At 46.4% G+C, this 14488-nt stretch overlaps 1 protein-coding gene across 1 annotated transcript in view; it reads right to left on the bottom strand.

Moving 5' to 3' along the window:
- The window catches only part of LOC135548880 (alpha-tectorin-like), a 45209-nt gene extending 31166 nt beyond the window's left edge, over positions 1-14043 (bottom strand). The window contains 7 exon segments of the mRNA XM_064978938.1: positions 8110-8680; positions 11080-11492; positions 11676-11841; positions 12366-12503; positions 12756-13043; positions 13221-13360; positions 13655-14043. Coding sequence (XP_064835010.1) covers positions 8110-8680; positions 11080-11492; positions 11676-11841; positions 12366-12503; positions 12756-13043; positions 13221-13360; positions 13655-13802 — 1864 coding nt within the window. The 5' untranslated portion in view covers positions 13803-14043.
- Between the last annotated feature and the right edge of the window lie 445 nt (positions 14044-14488).

Genomic DNA, 14488 nt, shown 5'->3' with positions numbered 1-14488 from the left:
CACGAACCGACTCAAAGCCCGTAACAAAGAGAGACAACGTGGAGATAAGGAGTAGCAATATATATATATTTATTAAATAAGTAACTAAGTATAATATACAATGGTGTGTGTAATCAGTAATCAGCAGTGTAAGTGAGTGTTTTGCATGCATGAATGTGATAATGCAGGTTGTTGAAAGGTGCCAAAGCAAATAAACAAAAGACCACCAAGAACCACAACACAATCTACAATGGTGTCTGCATGGAGAGAGTCTCCTCCATGAATGTAGAGGAGGTCTATTTATCCTGGGACACACCTGGCCCAGGTGTTTCCCATGTAGCTGACGACCCTCCCCAACTCCGCCCACCGGCATCCTAATAAGGAAACAAGAACAAACAGAATACAGCAGACGGAGTGGGAGGGTCGTCACATTCCCCCATAAAACCGGGACCAACAAGGACCCCGGAAGAAAATACCAGCCTCTAAGTTCCAAATTGACACAGCTTCTGCACCACAAATTGATGAGGGTCTATGTGTTCACCCTAGCCAACCTCCTCCACAGACCTCAGCAACCTTCACACAGGAAGCAACATTTAAGAGGAAAGAAGAAAACAAGACCAGGCAGGAGCAGACAGGATAGAGAGAACATGACAATACGTTACAATGGTCAGTCACGTAAACATTTAGGAACAGGACCTATATGGACCTTGAAACGTTCGAACAAGGCTTGAATACGGGACAGATGTTCTTCCCAAGTATCTGCATATATCACTACATCGTCCAAATAAACAGCGCACCCGGTCAGACCGGCGACAACCCTGTTCATAAGTCGCTGAAAAGTGGCAGGTGCATTGCGCAAACCGAAACTCATAACCGAATACGAGTACAGACCAAAGGGTGTAATAAAGGCAGAGATTTCACGTGCCCTACTCGTCAGTGGCACCTGCCAATAGCCTTTTAACAGGTCAAATTTGCTCACAAACTTAGCTGCACCGACTTGATCAACACAGTCCTCCATTCGAGGAAGAGGAAATGAATCTAGCTTTGTGACACTATTTACCTTACGGTAGTCCGTACAAAATCGGTTTGTTCCATCCGGTTTACTGACCAAGATACAGGGAGAAGCCCAACTGGAGAAAGAAGGCTCTGCTATCTTACTCTCCAGCATGTACTTGACCTCAGCATCCAGACAACGTAGTTTCTCTGAAGAAACTCTATAGAACCGCTGACGAATGGGGTCAGCACCTCCAATGTCAATATCATGTTCTATTAAGTTTGTACGTGTAGGTGTATCAGAAAACAAACCTGGAAAGCTCTGAATCAGACCAACCATCTCTTCACGCCCATCATCAGGTAGGTGAGTGAGAAGACTGTCTAAAATATCCAGTGTTTCTGAATTTTTTAATCTACCCTGCAATATACAATCGTCAGGACCAGGAACATCTTCCTCCTCATGCCCAGATCTAGCATGACAAGAACCCAAGGAAACAACTGTATCAGCCAAAAGAACAGGTTTACCGTGCTCTGTAGAATCCCACTGTTCAGTCTCAGAGGAACGTGCATAATAGGGTTTTAACAGATTTACATGGCACAGCTGGTGTGCTTTCCTCCGTTCTGGAGTGGCAACTAGATAATTTTGCTCAGTGTACTGGCGCACCACTGTATATGGACCTTGAAACTTAGCTTGTAAAGGAGAACCAACAATTGGCAGCAGAGCAAGAACCTGGTCACCTGGACTAAAGTGACGAGGCTCAGTTCGGCGATCAAATATGCCCTTCATCCTCTCCTGTGCAGATGATAACTTCTCTTTAGCCATTTCACCAGCGGCGTACAGCCGTCGCCGGAAATCACACACATACGATAATAGGGACTGAGGAGGCTCGGGAGACTTCCAGTCATCCTGGAGAACGGATAAAAGTCCACGCACCCTATGTCCAAACACAAGGTCATTTGGACTGAAACCTGTGCTCTCCTGTGAAACTTCCCTAGCAGCTAACAGTAACCAAGGCAACCCCTCCTCCCAATCCTTATCCATCTCAGTACAATAAGCTCTCAACAAAGACTTAAGAGTTTGATGGAAACGTTCCAGTGCTCCTTGACTTTGCGCGTGATAGGTGCTAGACAAATTGTGTTTAATATGGAGCTGTTGAAGAACCTGACTAAACAGATTAGAGGTGAAATTAGAGCCTTGATCACTCTGAATGACCTTAGGGATTCCAAACAATGAGAGAAACTGAGTTAAAGCTTTTAACACAGATTTAGTCGTGATAGATCGAAGAGGATAGGCAGCAGGAAACCTAGTGGTCTGACACATCACAGTGAACAGGTAACTGCTACCCTTTTTAGAACGAGGCAGAGGACCCACACAGTCAATAATCAGATACTCAAAAGGTTGGCTAAGTACAGGAATAGGAAACAATGGAACTGGTTTAATAGCTTGATTAGGCTTACCAGTTAATTGACAGGTGTGACAAGTTTTGATAAAATCAGAAACATCCCTCTTTAATCTAGGCCAAAAGAAATGTCTTAATATGCGATTGTAGGTTTTCCTCACCCCCATATGTCCAGCAACGTCGCTGTGAGAAGTTTCCAACACCAACTCACGAAGCTTAACTGGTACAACAACCTGACTAATTGCCTCCCCTAGAAAACAACTATCATGAGACACCCACTTTCTCATCAGGACATCCTCTTGGAGAAAATAGCCATGGGCGACATCTCCCAACTGTTCCACAGGCACAATTTGGTCACGCAACTCTTCTAACGTGGGGTCATTCCGTTGTGCATTGATTAGATCTGAGCGGGTTACAGATAACGGGATAACAGGGAAAACAGTGACATACTTTGTATTATTATCATTAGTCGGAGCAGTGACCAGTTCGCCACGACCCATAGAACGTGTCACTGCACACGCAGAGAACACCTCTGGGAAACTCTGTACACTCTCATCAGGAATCCCAACAAATGACGGCTTAGTGGAAACCACTAGAGATGGAAACACGACAGGCCATACACGCTCACCAGCCAAGTTATTCCCAAGGATAACGTCGATACCCTCAATAGGCAACGAAGGACGCACCCCCATAACAACTTCACCCTTCACCAGCCCACAATCCAACATCAGTTTATGCAATGGAACTGACAGAGTGTTCAAACCTATTCCCCTAATTAGAACACTATTCCCTGAATCAGTCTCAGCAGAAAAGGGTAACACAGACTCCAACACAAATGATTCAGAGGCTCCTGTGTCTCTCAGGATCTTCACTGCCACTAGGTCTTTACTTCCTAACATAGACACAAAACCTTCCGTAATGAAAGGTAAATAGTCTGGATCAATATGGACTTTCACATTCTCTTGGGCCTGAGGAAATGAGTCATGGGTGAACTGATGTGGAACAGGTGCAGCTAACGCGGTAGGCTTAGATTTAGCGTAAGCACCCTTTGCCTTGAGAAGTGGACATTCGTTTTTCCAATGACCTGAACCTTGACAGTAGTGACAGTCCTGCCCAAAGTCAGCTTTACCATGGGAGTCAGGCTCAACCCGAGTTGGATAGAACTCTGCCCGTGAACCAAAGTATCTCGGTGAGCGAAGCCCAAATCTATCCGAACGCCCCCACTCTTTCCGAATACGGGGCTCTGCAAAGACACTTTTGTGAGTCAACACATACTCGTCCGCCAAAACCGCAGCTTCAGCAACATTCTTTACTTTCTGTTCGTTAATATACGTGGCAATACGATCAGGAATTGTGTCTTTAAATTGCTCTAACATAATCAGATCACACAGCCCTTGGAAAGTCACAACTGCAGAGGCGGAACACCAGCGGTTAAACTGTAAAGATAATTGTCGCGCAAACTCAACATGAGTCTGCTTATCATCCCTTTTTAAAGTCCTAAATCGTTGGCGGTAAGCCTCAGGGACCAATTCATAAATCTGTAACACAGCTGTTTTAACTTTATCATAACTGGCACTGTCATGTACACTAAGAGCTGAATATGCTTCCTGCGCCTTACCAGTCAGCACACACTGCAACATTAAAGTGCGGTCAGAATCAGGCCAACTCCTAGCGTCAGCAACCCGCTCAAACAACGAAAAGAATGTCTCGGGGTCCCTTTCATTAAACTGAGGCAATAACCGTAAGTTCCCAACAATATCAAATGTCTCTGGGGCACGACCAAAAACGGAACTACCCCTAGGTAAATCTGGGTCACCTTCCCAAAACAAACTCTCCCCTGAGATCTTTCCTTCCCTAACCAACTCTATACGTTCTTGTTGCAACTTGAGCTTTGCACGCTCCATATCTTGTTTAAATGCCAATTCCTTTTCATATTTTATACGATCATGCTCTAGCTTCTCACGATCATGCTGCCGATCATGCTCTCTCTTCTCACGATCATGCTCCAGCTGTAACAGAAGCAGTTCTTTCTGCTGTTCAAAAAGAAGGCTACTAGGACTAACCGATGGAATGGCCATTGTAACATTACTGGGAGACGACCAATCCTCAGCAGAGGCTGGCCCAGTGGTAACTTCAAGAATACCACTCTCCATCAGATTGGCCTTCAATATCAACCTAATAGAATTTTTTAGACGTTTATCACTAATCTCAACCTTGTAGTGTTCCGCGACCTTCAACAGCTGGTCTTTAGTACCTAAATCTAACAATCCCTCCGATGGAGAGCGAATGAACTCATCTACATAAGACGCCATGACGCTCTTCCCTTCTGCTGAGCAAACCAGACTACAACCCGAGAATTGACAATCACCCTGAGCACCACAGAAGAGAGATGAGATATGGAGCTTCCCCAAAACCTACAATAACTCAACCCTAGTCTTCGTGCAGATTTGCGGTGGGAATTTACGCACTGTAGCCCGCTGGCAAGGAAAAACTCCCCAGCATGCTGGTAAATTCCACCAAGCCACGGATGTGCCCCCGAGACAACTGCTCAGTCCACAGACACCACACAAAAATAACAAACATTAACCATGCCCAACATATTCCAAAAAATGAAACACGTCGCTAAACCTATCAGGGGAAAAAGGCTATAGCTCCAGGTAGCAAGTTCCACTACCCTACCCAAATCTCCCACTGAGGTACACAGCCGATTACTCACCTCAGACTGACGTCCCAACAGAAAGTAGAACAAGAGTTCAGGCTAAGCAGGGCCTGGAAACTAACCATTATACTCTCTCCAACACAGCACGCAAACAAAATAACAAAGGCAACCAATACTGGGCCTATCACACGCAAACAAAATATGCAAACCAAACACGTACCTCCACGGCCTCCCAAACCAATAGTTCAAAAGATCCCGGACGAGCCCCCACTTGTCACGAACCGACTCAAAGCCCGTAACAAAGAGAGACAACGTGGAGATAAGGAGTAGCAATATATATATATTTATTAAATAAGTAACTAAGTATAATATACAATGGTGTGTGTAATCAGTAATCAGCAGTGTAAGTGAGTGTTTTGCATGCATGAATGTGATAATGCAGGTTGTTGAAAGGTGCCAAAGCAAATAAACAAAAGACCACCAAGAACCACAACACAATCTACAATGGTGTCTGCATGGAGAGAGTCTCCTCCATGAATGTAGAGGAGGTCTATTTATCCTGGGACACACCTGGCCCAGGTGTTTCCCATGTAGCTGACGACCCTCCCCAACTCCGCCCACCGGCATCCTAATAAGGAAACAAGAACAAACAGAATACAGCAGACGGAGTGGGAGGGTCGTCACAGAAGAGACTCATCCGCTCCTCATGACCGCCCCGCGTCACCATGTCCAGTGGAACCGTGGCCTCCCTGATCAACCCTGACCCTAACGGACTATCTAGGGCGTGCATGGGGAAGGCTTGGTCTATCTGCACCAAGGGAATCCCTAACTTCCGCGTGAAACCGCGGTCCTAAAACTCCCCGCTGCGCCTGAAACGACTAGCGCCTTATGCTGGGAATGAGAGGAAAACTCAGGAAAGGAAATCAACACATACATTTGACCAACAGGGGGCTCCGGGTGAGCCGGGTGCTGACTCACCTGAGGTGTTCGAGCCGTGCTCTACCTGCCCTCTCAACTCCCAGATGCTCCTCCAGCACCGGTCAGCAGTCTGTACTCTCCGACAACAACTGGTGCAGGAGGTGGCTCCTCCTCCGGTGGCCCTTGCAGCAGTGCTGGGGGGTGGAATGAACAGACCCTGATCAAGAGGCCCGCGAGCAGCCAGCAAGTTGTCCAGCCTGATGGACATGTCTATTAGCTGGTCCAGAGTGAGAGTGGTGTCACGACAGGCTAGCTCCCTGCGGACGTCCTCCTGCAGGCTACACCTATAATGGTCCATCAGGGCCCTGTCATTCCACCCCGTGCCCGCAGCCAGGGTACGGAACTCCAGCGCGAAATCCTGTGCACTCATCGTCTCCTGCCTTAAGTGAAACAGCCGTTCACCCGCAGCTCTGCCTTCTGATGGGTGATCAAACACCGCCTGGAAGCGGCGGGTGAACTCTGAGTAATGGTCCCTCGCCGAGTCTGGGCCCTCCCAGACCGCGTTGGCCCACTCCAGGGCTTTACCCGAAAGGCAGGAGACGTGGACATTGACACTCTCTTCTCCCGAGGGGGTCGGGTGAACGGTCGCCAGGTAAAGCTCCAGCTGGAGCAGGAACTCCTTACACCCGGAAGCCGTCCCCTCGTAGTCCCTCGGGAGAGCTAGCCGAATCCTGCTGGGTCCGGACGCCCCCGGAGAAGGTGGTGGTGCAGGCTGGCGAGTGGCTGAAGATGAAGGTAGGGAGGCCGCTCCTTTCCCATCTCTCCATTCTCACGAACACCTGATCCATAGCTGTCCCCAAACGGTGTAATACCTCCATGTGCTGCTGAACACGTTCCTCCATGGACGGGGTGGGCGTGTCCGCTCCTGCTGACTCCATGATTTAGGGTGCAAGATTCTGTCAGATCTTCCCAAGGGGATGTGGGCGTGGAGTCAGGCACAGGAGAAACAAGTAGCCACGAAACCCCACTCAGACACAGTCCAGGGAAAAACCACCTGTTCAACATGAACTGATGAAAACGAAACCCAAACTCACTGATAGTCAAACGAAAACAATCCCGCACAAAACCCCAAGGGAAATGTCGAGATAAGTACCACCCCTAATTAACCAAAATGAAACCAGGTGAAACACAAAACATAACCAAAAGAAAAGGAAAAAGGACCGGTGGAAGCTAGTAGACGACGACCGCCGAGCGCCGCCCGAACAGGAAGAGGAGCCACCTTCGGTGGAAGTCGTGACAGTATTTATTTTACTGACAAATTCAATCAATCAATCAATCCAAACTGTGCAGCGGCCAATTGATGAATGGAAAGAGACATCTATTACAAAATAACAAATAACATTCTGAGATTGTCAAGCCTTCGATACTAGGAAAGCCTACAAGGTAGGGAAGGATATATTTTTTAGTTTATTTTTTAGTATATAGATTTGTCAAGATTGACAAGGTCTATTTATTGTGGTGTTAAAAACGCAAACCATGATATTAAAGTGCCCAAAGTCGTTATGCTTTGTTTATTGGTTGTGTGGTGCATTGGCACAGAACCCTGTTGGTGGAAAATTAATTGGATATATTTTATCAAATTAAATATGGCATCAACATGTTGAAAATCTGATTTCACCCTAGCTGATCAGTGTGTGCAGCCGACTCTGATCGTAGTGTAATGAAACAGGCAGGGAGAGTGAGCTCGTCTGTGGTGGTCGGCCAACACTCAACCTTCTGGCCCGTAGCCCTGCGTGGCATCGACTGTGCCACAAAAGCATGCTGAAGTGGCAAAGTTGATATCCACTTTTATAAAAACAGTTATGTTATTTGTGGTCATAAACAATATTTTCAGTTAATTTTTTGGGGGGAGGGTGTTCAATTTATTTTACGGTAAAAGGGGAGTCATGTGAAAATATTTTAAACTTTGGGGAGGGGTGTGCATTTTTTTTATGACACTGAGTTGGACTAGCCCCTCCCACCCAGTAAATTTAGATACATCACTAACAGAAACAGTAGGTAACATATTTATTTTAAGGATAGGTAGCTATAAAAATGTCCAAACAAAACCATTTCCACCCGACATATAGATGATATACATCGGGACAGAAGAGCACCCACCACAGAAGGTGCGTGACCTCCAGGTTCGTATGGTAACCCCCAGGGCTTGGCAGGCTAAGGCGTAGGCCTGAATGGCCTGACAGAGGGTGGTAATGTTGTCCTTGTTGTTGCACATGTCGTAGACACAACTATAGACAAAGGCCGTTGGGTCCACCACTGCCCTGCAGTCCCTGAAAGGCCCGTCCGTCTTGTTGATGATTCCACAGTAGTCCGGGCGGAAGTAGAACGCCTCGGTCAATGGTTCACAGACACTGCAGTTCTGGACACAGCCATCTGTGCAGCGCCAGTCAGCGTCCTCCGCCCGCCAGCTGCCACCCAGCGCCACTACACTCTCGGCTCGCGAGCCGTCGGGCAGCACAGGGTCGTCGGCAGGGTCGTCGTTATAGTTACCGCACAGGCCGCATGTGTTGTTGAAGTAGGAGCTGGGCAGGGAAATGGAGGCGTAGTGCTGCCCATCGTAGGTCACCAGGAGGCCGAAGTCGGTCTCCAGGGCGACGGCCATGCCCGACTGGTACACCCTGACTGCACCTAGCTGGAGTTGGACTGGCAGTGTCTTCATCAGTCCATCCACCTTGAAAAGGAGAGGTAGGAGATTCAGGGCAGATTATGCAGGACAGTACCACATAAACACCATATTTGATTAGATAGCCCAGCTAACAATTCTAGAGAAAGATTACTTTTTTGTAATGTTACCTGTAATGTTCCCCAGATGTTTGAGTGTCCAGTTTTCTGTTAGTTAGGGGAACATTCTATGTATGTTAGCAGAAACCTCCTGAGAACCTATTTAGCATGTTTTGGCAAACATAATATATGCATTTTCTAGACATGTTTCATGGGAATATTTCAAGAAAATGTCTTTGTATTAGTTGTCAGGACTTCACCTGATAATCCCAAAGAAACGTTCACCCCCCAAAACATTCACATTACACATTTCGCCTTGTTACTGTTGCTGAGCCCATCAAGGCCCTGATTGGTGAACCACTGATCCATTAACAGCTCTTTGTCTGTTGACAAGAGATTTACTTCAAAGTGCATTTCAAGCAGACGATAGAGAGATGCTCATATAACAGAGTTAAGAACCTTAACCTCAATCCACAGCTAGCTTGAAATAATTTGAGCTCAAGGGGTAATAAAAATTATAATTGCGAATCAAGAGTAACATTAAAACAAGGTTATATGCCTCACCAACATTAGAAAACGATATAAAAGCCCTAATATTTCTGAAATAAGTAAATCAAATGAATTAACCTGTTGATGCTCTGGGGGAGCTATTTCATTTTTGGATGAAAAACGTTCCCGTTTTAAACAAGATATTTTGTCACAAAAAGATGCTCGACTATGCATATAATTGATAGCTTTCGAAAGAAAACACTCTGACGTGTCCAGAACTACCAAGATATTTTCTGTGCGTGCCCTAGAACGTGAGCTTCAGGCAAAACCAAGATGAGACGGCATCCAGGAAAAGAGCAGGATTTTTGAGGTTCTGTTTTCCATTGTCTCCTTATATGGCTGTGAATGCGAGTGGAGTGAGTCAACCCTTTCTGTCGTTTCCCCAAGGTGTCTGCAGCATTGTGACGTATTTGTAGGCAGATCATTGGAAGATTGACCATAAGAGACCACATTTACCAGGTGTCCGCCCGGTGTCCTGCGCCGAAATTGGTGCGCAAAAGTCAGCTGCCAGTATTTTTCCATGGGATTCAGAGAGGAAAGCAAGCTTCCACGAACGATATATCAATGAAGAGATATGTGAAAAAACACCTTGAGGATTGATTCCAAACAACGTTTGCCATGTTTCGGTCGATATTATGTAGTTAATTCGGAAAAAGTTTGACGTTGTAGGTGACTGAATTTTCGGTTCGTTTCGGTAGCCAGATGCAATGTAGAAAACGGAACGATTTCTCCTACACACAGACGCTTTCAGGAAAAACTGCGCATTTGGTATGTAACTGAGAGTCTCCTCATTGAAAACATCAGAAGCTCTTCAAAGGTAAATGATTTTATTTATTTGGTTATCTGGTTTTTGTGAAAATGTTGCGTGCTAAATGCTACTCAAAATGCTATGCTAGCTTTGCATACTCTTACACAAATTAGTCCATTTCTATGGTTCAAAAGCATATTTTGAAAATCTGAGATGACAGTGTTGTTAAGAAAAGGCTAAGCTTGAGAGCAGACGCATTATTTTCATTTTATTTGCGATTTTCAGAAATCGTTAACGTTGCGTTATGCTAATGAGCCTGAGGCTTTAGTCACGATCCCGGATCCGGGATGGGGAGTTCCAAGAGGTTTTAAGAGAGAATAGTCCGCTTACACAGACATAGTGGCGTAGCAGATACATCAGAAGGCTGTGAACCAAGAGGTTGTGAGTTCAAATCCGAGGTGAGGACATGCTGAATAATAATTACTGTATAAATGAACATGCAAAATGTAATCATGTTTTTCATAGTGGGTAAAATATGTAAGTTGAAAGCACTGTGTGCCGAACATTGTCAACAGACAAAGAGCTGTGAATGGCTCAGTGGTTCACCAATCAGGGCCTTGATGGGCTCGGCCACAGTAACAAAGGGTGCTGTGTAATAATTAAACAATTGGGTTTCTTTGAGACCATCAAGCGATGTCCTGACAGCTGATACACAGGAATGTTCATGAAAGGTGTCTAAAACAATATCTTATATTCTGAGATCATGTCAACCATGTTCTTTGTATGTTTGGTGGGACGTTGATGGAATATTCCTATGAAAACTTTAGGTAACATCCTAATGAATCTCTTGGAGAGCGGTACACAGGATGTGCTGGTCTTACCTGTCAAACTACATGATCAGACCACTGTTATGTACCTAGCCTCCCAAAGGCACAACATCTGACCTATAACCATCTGACCTATGGCAAACTGACAAGACTGAGTTAGCCCGCTGAGCTAAAACCTAGACATCCCTACATATTTGTCCTCGTTGGAGGTGCTGCTCTGCTCACCTGTATTGTGCCCTGGCTGCCCTTAGGCAGGATGACTCTGTGGTCGTACACCTGCACAGTGACATCTCTCAGCCAGGACACAGAGGCCACGCCGCGGTTCTCATTCTTGGCCTCCACGCTGAAGAAGGGCAGGCCAGCCACCTCCCAGCAGGGCCGAGCTAACAGGTAGGAGCAGGTGCCCTGGAAGTGGTAGAGGAAGCCATCAAAGGTGTGGTAGTGAGGGTCACCGAAAACCACACAGGTGCTGGTGCGCGTAGACTGGCAGTAGAAGGCACCCTCCTTCTGCTCACAAGTTTCCAGCTGGCTGCACGGCGCCTCCCGGCAGAGCACCTCGTTGTCCATGTCCAGGCAGCGGCATCGCTGGGAGCACTGGTCGGACAGCCAGAAGATCTCACCACGCCGATAGAACCGCCCTAGGAGAAGATATGGACATTCATGACTATGGGTCTCCCCAGCCATTATGTTTTTTTTAATAAGGGGACTCATGCTGTGAGGAGAGTGATTCAAGTTTACAGAAACTGTCTACATGGACTTGACTAGTACCTAGACATTTGACCAGTGTGTCAAGTCTTTGTTATGTTGTACTTTTTGCCCACCATTGTAACTGCAGCCATTGGCAGGGTCTATCAGGGCAGTGTCTACACGGAAGACCCACCGGCCAGGCAGGTTCACATTGGTCGTCCTCTCGATTTCAACCACGGCATTGGAACGGGACCCAGGTAGGTTGAGGAAGTTACTGATTTCTCCTCCATTAAAACCTGACTGGAGAGGGGAGAGATTGGGAAAAGGCAAGTGAGGAGGTTATCACTTTCATAGAGGTGGGAGGCATCAAGATTGGTCTGCTGTAGTTTAGCTATAGCTGGGAGGTTGTGATTGGTCTGACATGTTTTAAGGGTGGTATATGGGGCACCATGATTGGGCTGATGTGTTTTAGGGGTGGTTTATGGGGCATCATGATTGAACTGATGTGTTTTAGAGGTGGTAAGTGGGGCGTTGAGATTGAGGGGATTCGATTAAGCTATGACTATTTCCCATAAAATATAGATTCAAATTTTCAAACTAGTTATCATTGGGAAGTCAAAAGCAATCAATTTTGCATGTAAAAACACAGAATCTTACTCATTACTCCACGCGCTTAACGGGGCACCTGGCTCCCATGGAGGGAGGCAGTCCGGTTCCAAATCAACGCTAGCCCGGTTCAGCCGGGCCAGAGGCAGTAATTGAATCCCCTCATTGGTTTGATGTGTGTCAGGGGTGGTATATGTAGGTTGTCATGATCGGACTACCTGTGCTGTGCTACCACCTAAACCAGTCAGAGGGTCTCCTCCACTGGCTGTGCCTGTGCTCCAGTTGATCTCTCCATAGTTGAACATGGAAAAGCATGACAGACCGTCCGATATCAACACAGCCTGAAATGTGTTCACCTATAGAGAGGTGAGAATGTGCAAGCATATGGTAAGTTCAATAGTGAGACGAAACAAAAAGAAGTTCAAAGAGATTTCAACTTGAGACGACTACATATGAAAAGTTACTCTCAGTTCTGCACAAGCATCACACAGAGACACATGATTATTGTAGGATTAATGGTACTACCAGTGGTCATCGTCCGCATGCATGCAGGTGTTTTGTGTGTGGAGCATATAGCAGCCTGGGATTCGTGATTGTGGTTATTTTACCGGGGTGGTCTGACTGCCTCCGTAGAAGGTGACCTGGTGCCAGGTTGTGATGAAGATCCAGGTGGCTGTGAAGGTGGCCATGTTCTTAAAGTACTTGCGGATTTCTTGAGTGGCCCGCTCCAGTAGCTCTGGGTCTGTGCTCTCACGGTAGTACACGTCTCCGCGGATGCCGTTGTGCACGTCTGCCCATAGTGGGGCAATGAAGGATCTGCTGTCACTCAGGGGGAAGGCCTCGGGGGTGAACTGGCTCACCTGTACTTCGAAGGAGATCACACCGTTGTTGTTGACCTGCAGAGATCGAGAGAGAAAGGGAGGCACGGTCCCAATTGATTTGTTGATGAACAGATTGATGATCAAAATAACAATTATTGGTTAGATGGATGAGATGGTGGATGAACATTTCTCTCTTATGAGTTGGGGATATTTACTGGTATTGAAGGAAAGAAGGGGTAAATGGGAGCTTACATAGATGGAGCGGTAGGGATTATTGAAAAAAATGAATGGCATGAGTATAATTATTTCAGTGGAACTCCCATCATCCATCTTGGGTGTCTCCAGATCTCGGTAGGTAGGCCCATAGGGGTACATGATCTCCTGAGAGAGAGCTGAATGAAGGGGAAGACAACTGCCGTAACAGATCGAGCAAAGAATGGGGAACAACAGTTCATAAACATATAGACTACTCATGTAATCGGATACATTTTGGTGATTTCAGTCAAGATAAGAATAAAGTCATGCTTGTTTAACCAGAAAGAAAGGGAAAATAATGTATGTCTTCTAAACATTCACAACTTTCACTCTTTCGTAATGGTCTATAACACAATGATCCTCGAGCAATTTGCTCTGATCTTATATCTCTAGGTAAGATACAGAATCAGAATCGGAGCCACGTCCCTCACCTTCTCTCTGAGAAAAGAAGCTGAAGAGGTGGAAGAGAATGACTGGAGTGCCTGGTCTGATCATTCTAGATGGAGGAAATAGAGAAGGGATTGAAGTAAGGTCACTGAGGACAATGAGAGTGAGAATAATTAATTGAGGGCAAGGCATTTAATGAGAGGGATTCAGAAAGGTGTTGTTGATTCAGTTCTGATTGTTCCAAAGCCATAGACCCACAAAACCTCATGAACCACATCACCAGCAACTTGAACCATATCTCGTCTAGGAGGCTGATACCAAAGTGACTCACAGAGGCAACTCCTCACAAAAAAAAGCGTTTCACAATAGCACTGGGGAGCGAGACAACTGGCCAGCCGGTCGACGATGACACGTCATTTCTTTAAGATCAGTCTCCCAGGTCTCCCGTGGGGGTACCCCCGCCCTTCTCTCTGCCATAGTGGCCCATTAGAGGAGCCTTGAAAAGGCCCCATTATGGGTTCAGGAACAATGTGTCAGGATCACATTTACCTTGCGGTCCCGTGTGAGTGGACCAAGCTAGGAACCCTGCGGGCCAACCCAAGCCGCTCCAGCGTCTCCTTGTCTGAGGAAGGAAGCTAGGCCTGGGACCTCATTACCATGTCTGTTTAGGAGCCATGCCTTGTTGGCTAAAGAGAGGGCAGCGTAAACAGTGGAGCACTAATGGCTTTAATTGAGCTGGCTTGAATTGCCAGGGTCCTTACTTTGGCCCTCGTGGGTCGCGTTGGTGTCTGGCTTGGCAGGCTTTCTACTGCCAAATTATACTGAAATAAATAGAAATTGCAACAATTTCAAAGATTTTACTGAGTTACATTCTCTGT

This window comes from Oncorhynchus masou, chromosome 11 (assembly GCF_036934945.1).
Source record: "Oncorhynchus masou masou isolate Uvic2021 chromosome 11, UVic_Omas_1.1, whole genome shotgun sequence".
Lineage (NCBI taxonomy): Eukaryota > Metazoa > Chordata > Actinopteri > Salmoniformes > Salmonidae > Oncorhynchus > Oncorhynchus masou.
The sequence above is the reverse complement of the archived record's forward strand: the minus strand, read 5'-3'. Positions and strand labels throughout refer to the sequence as shown.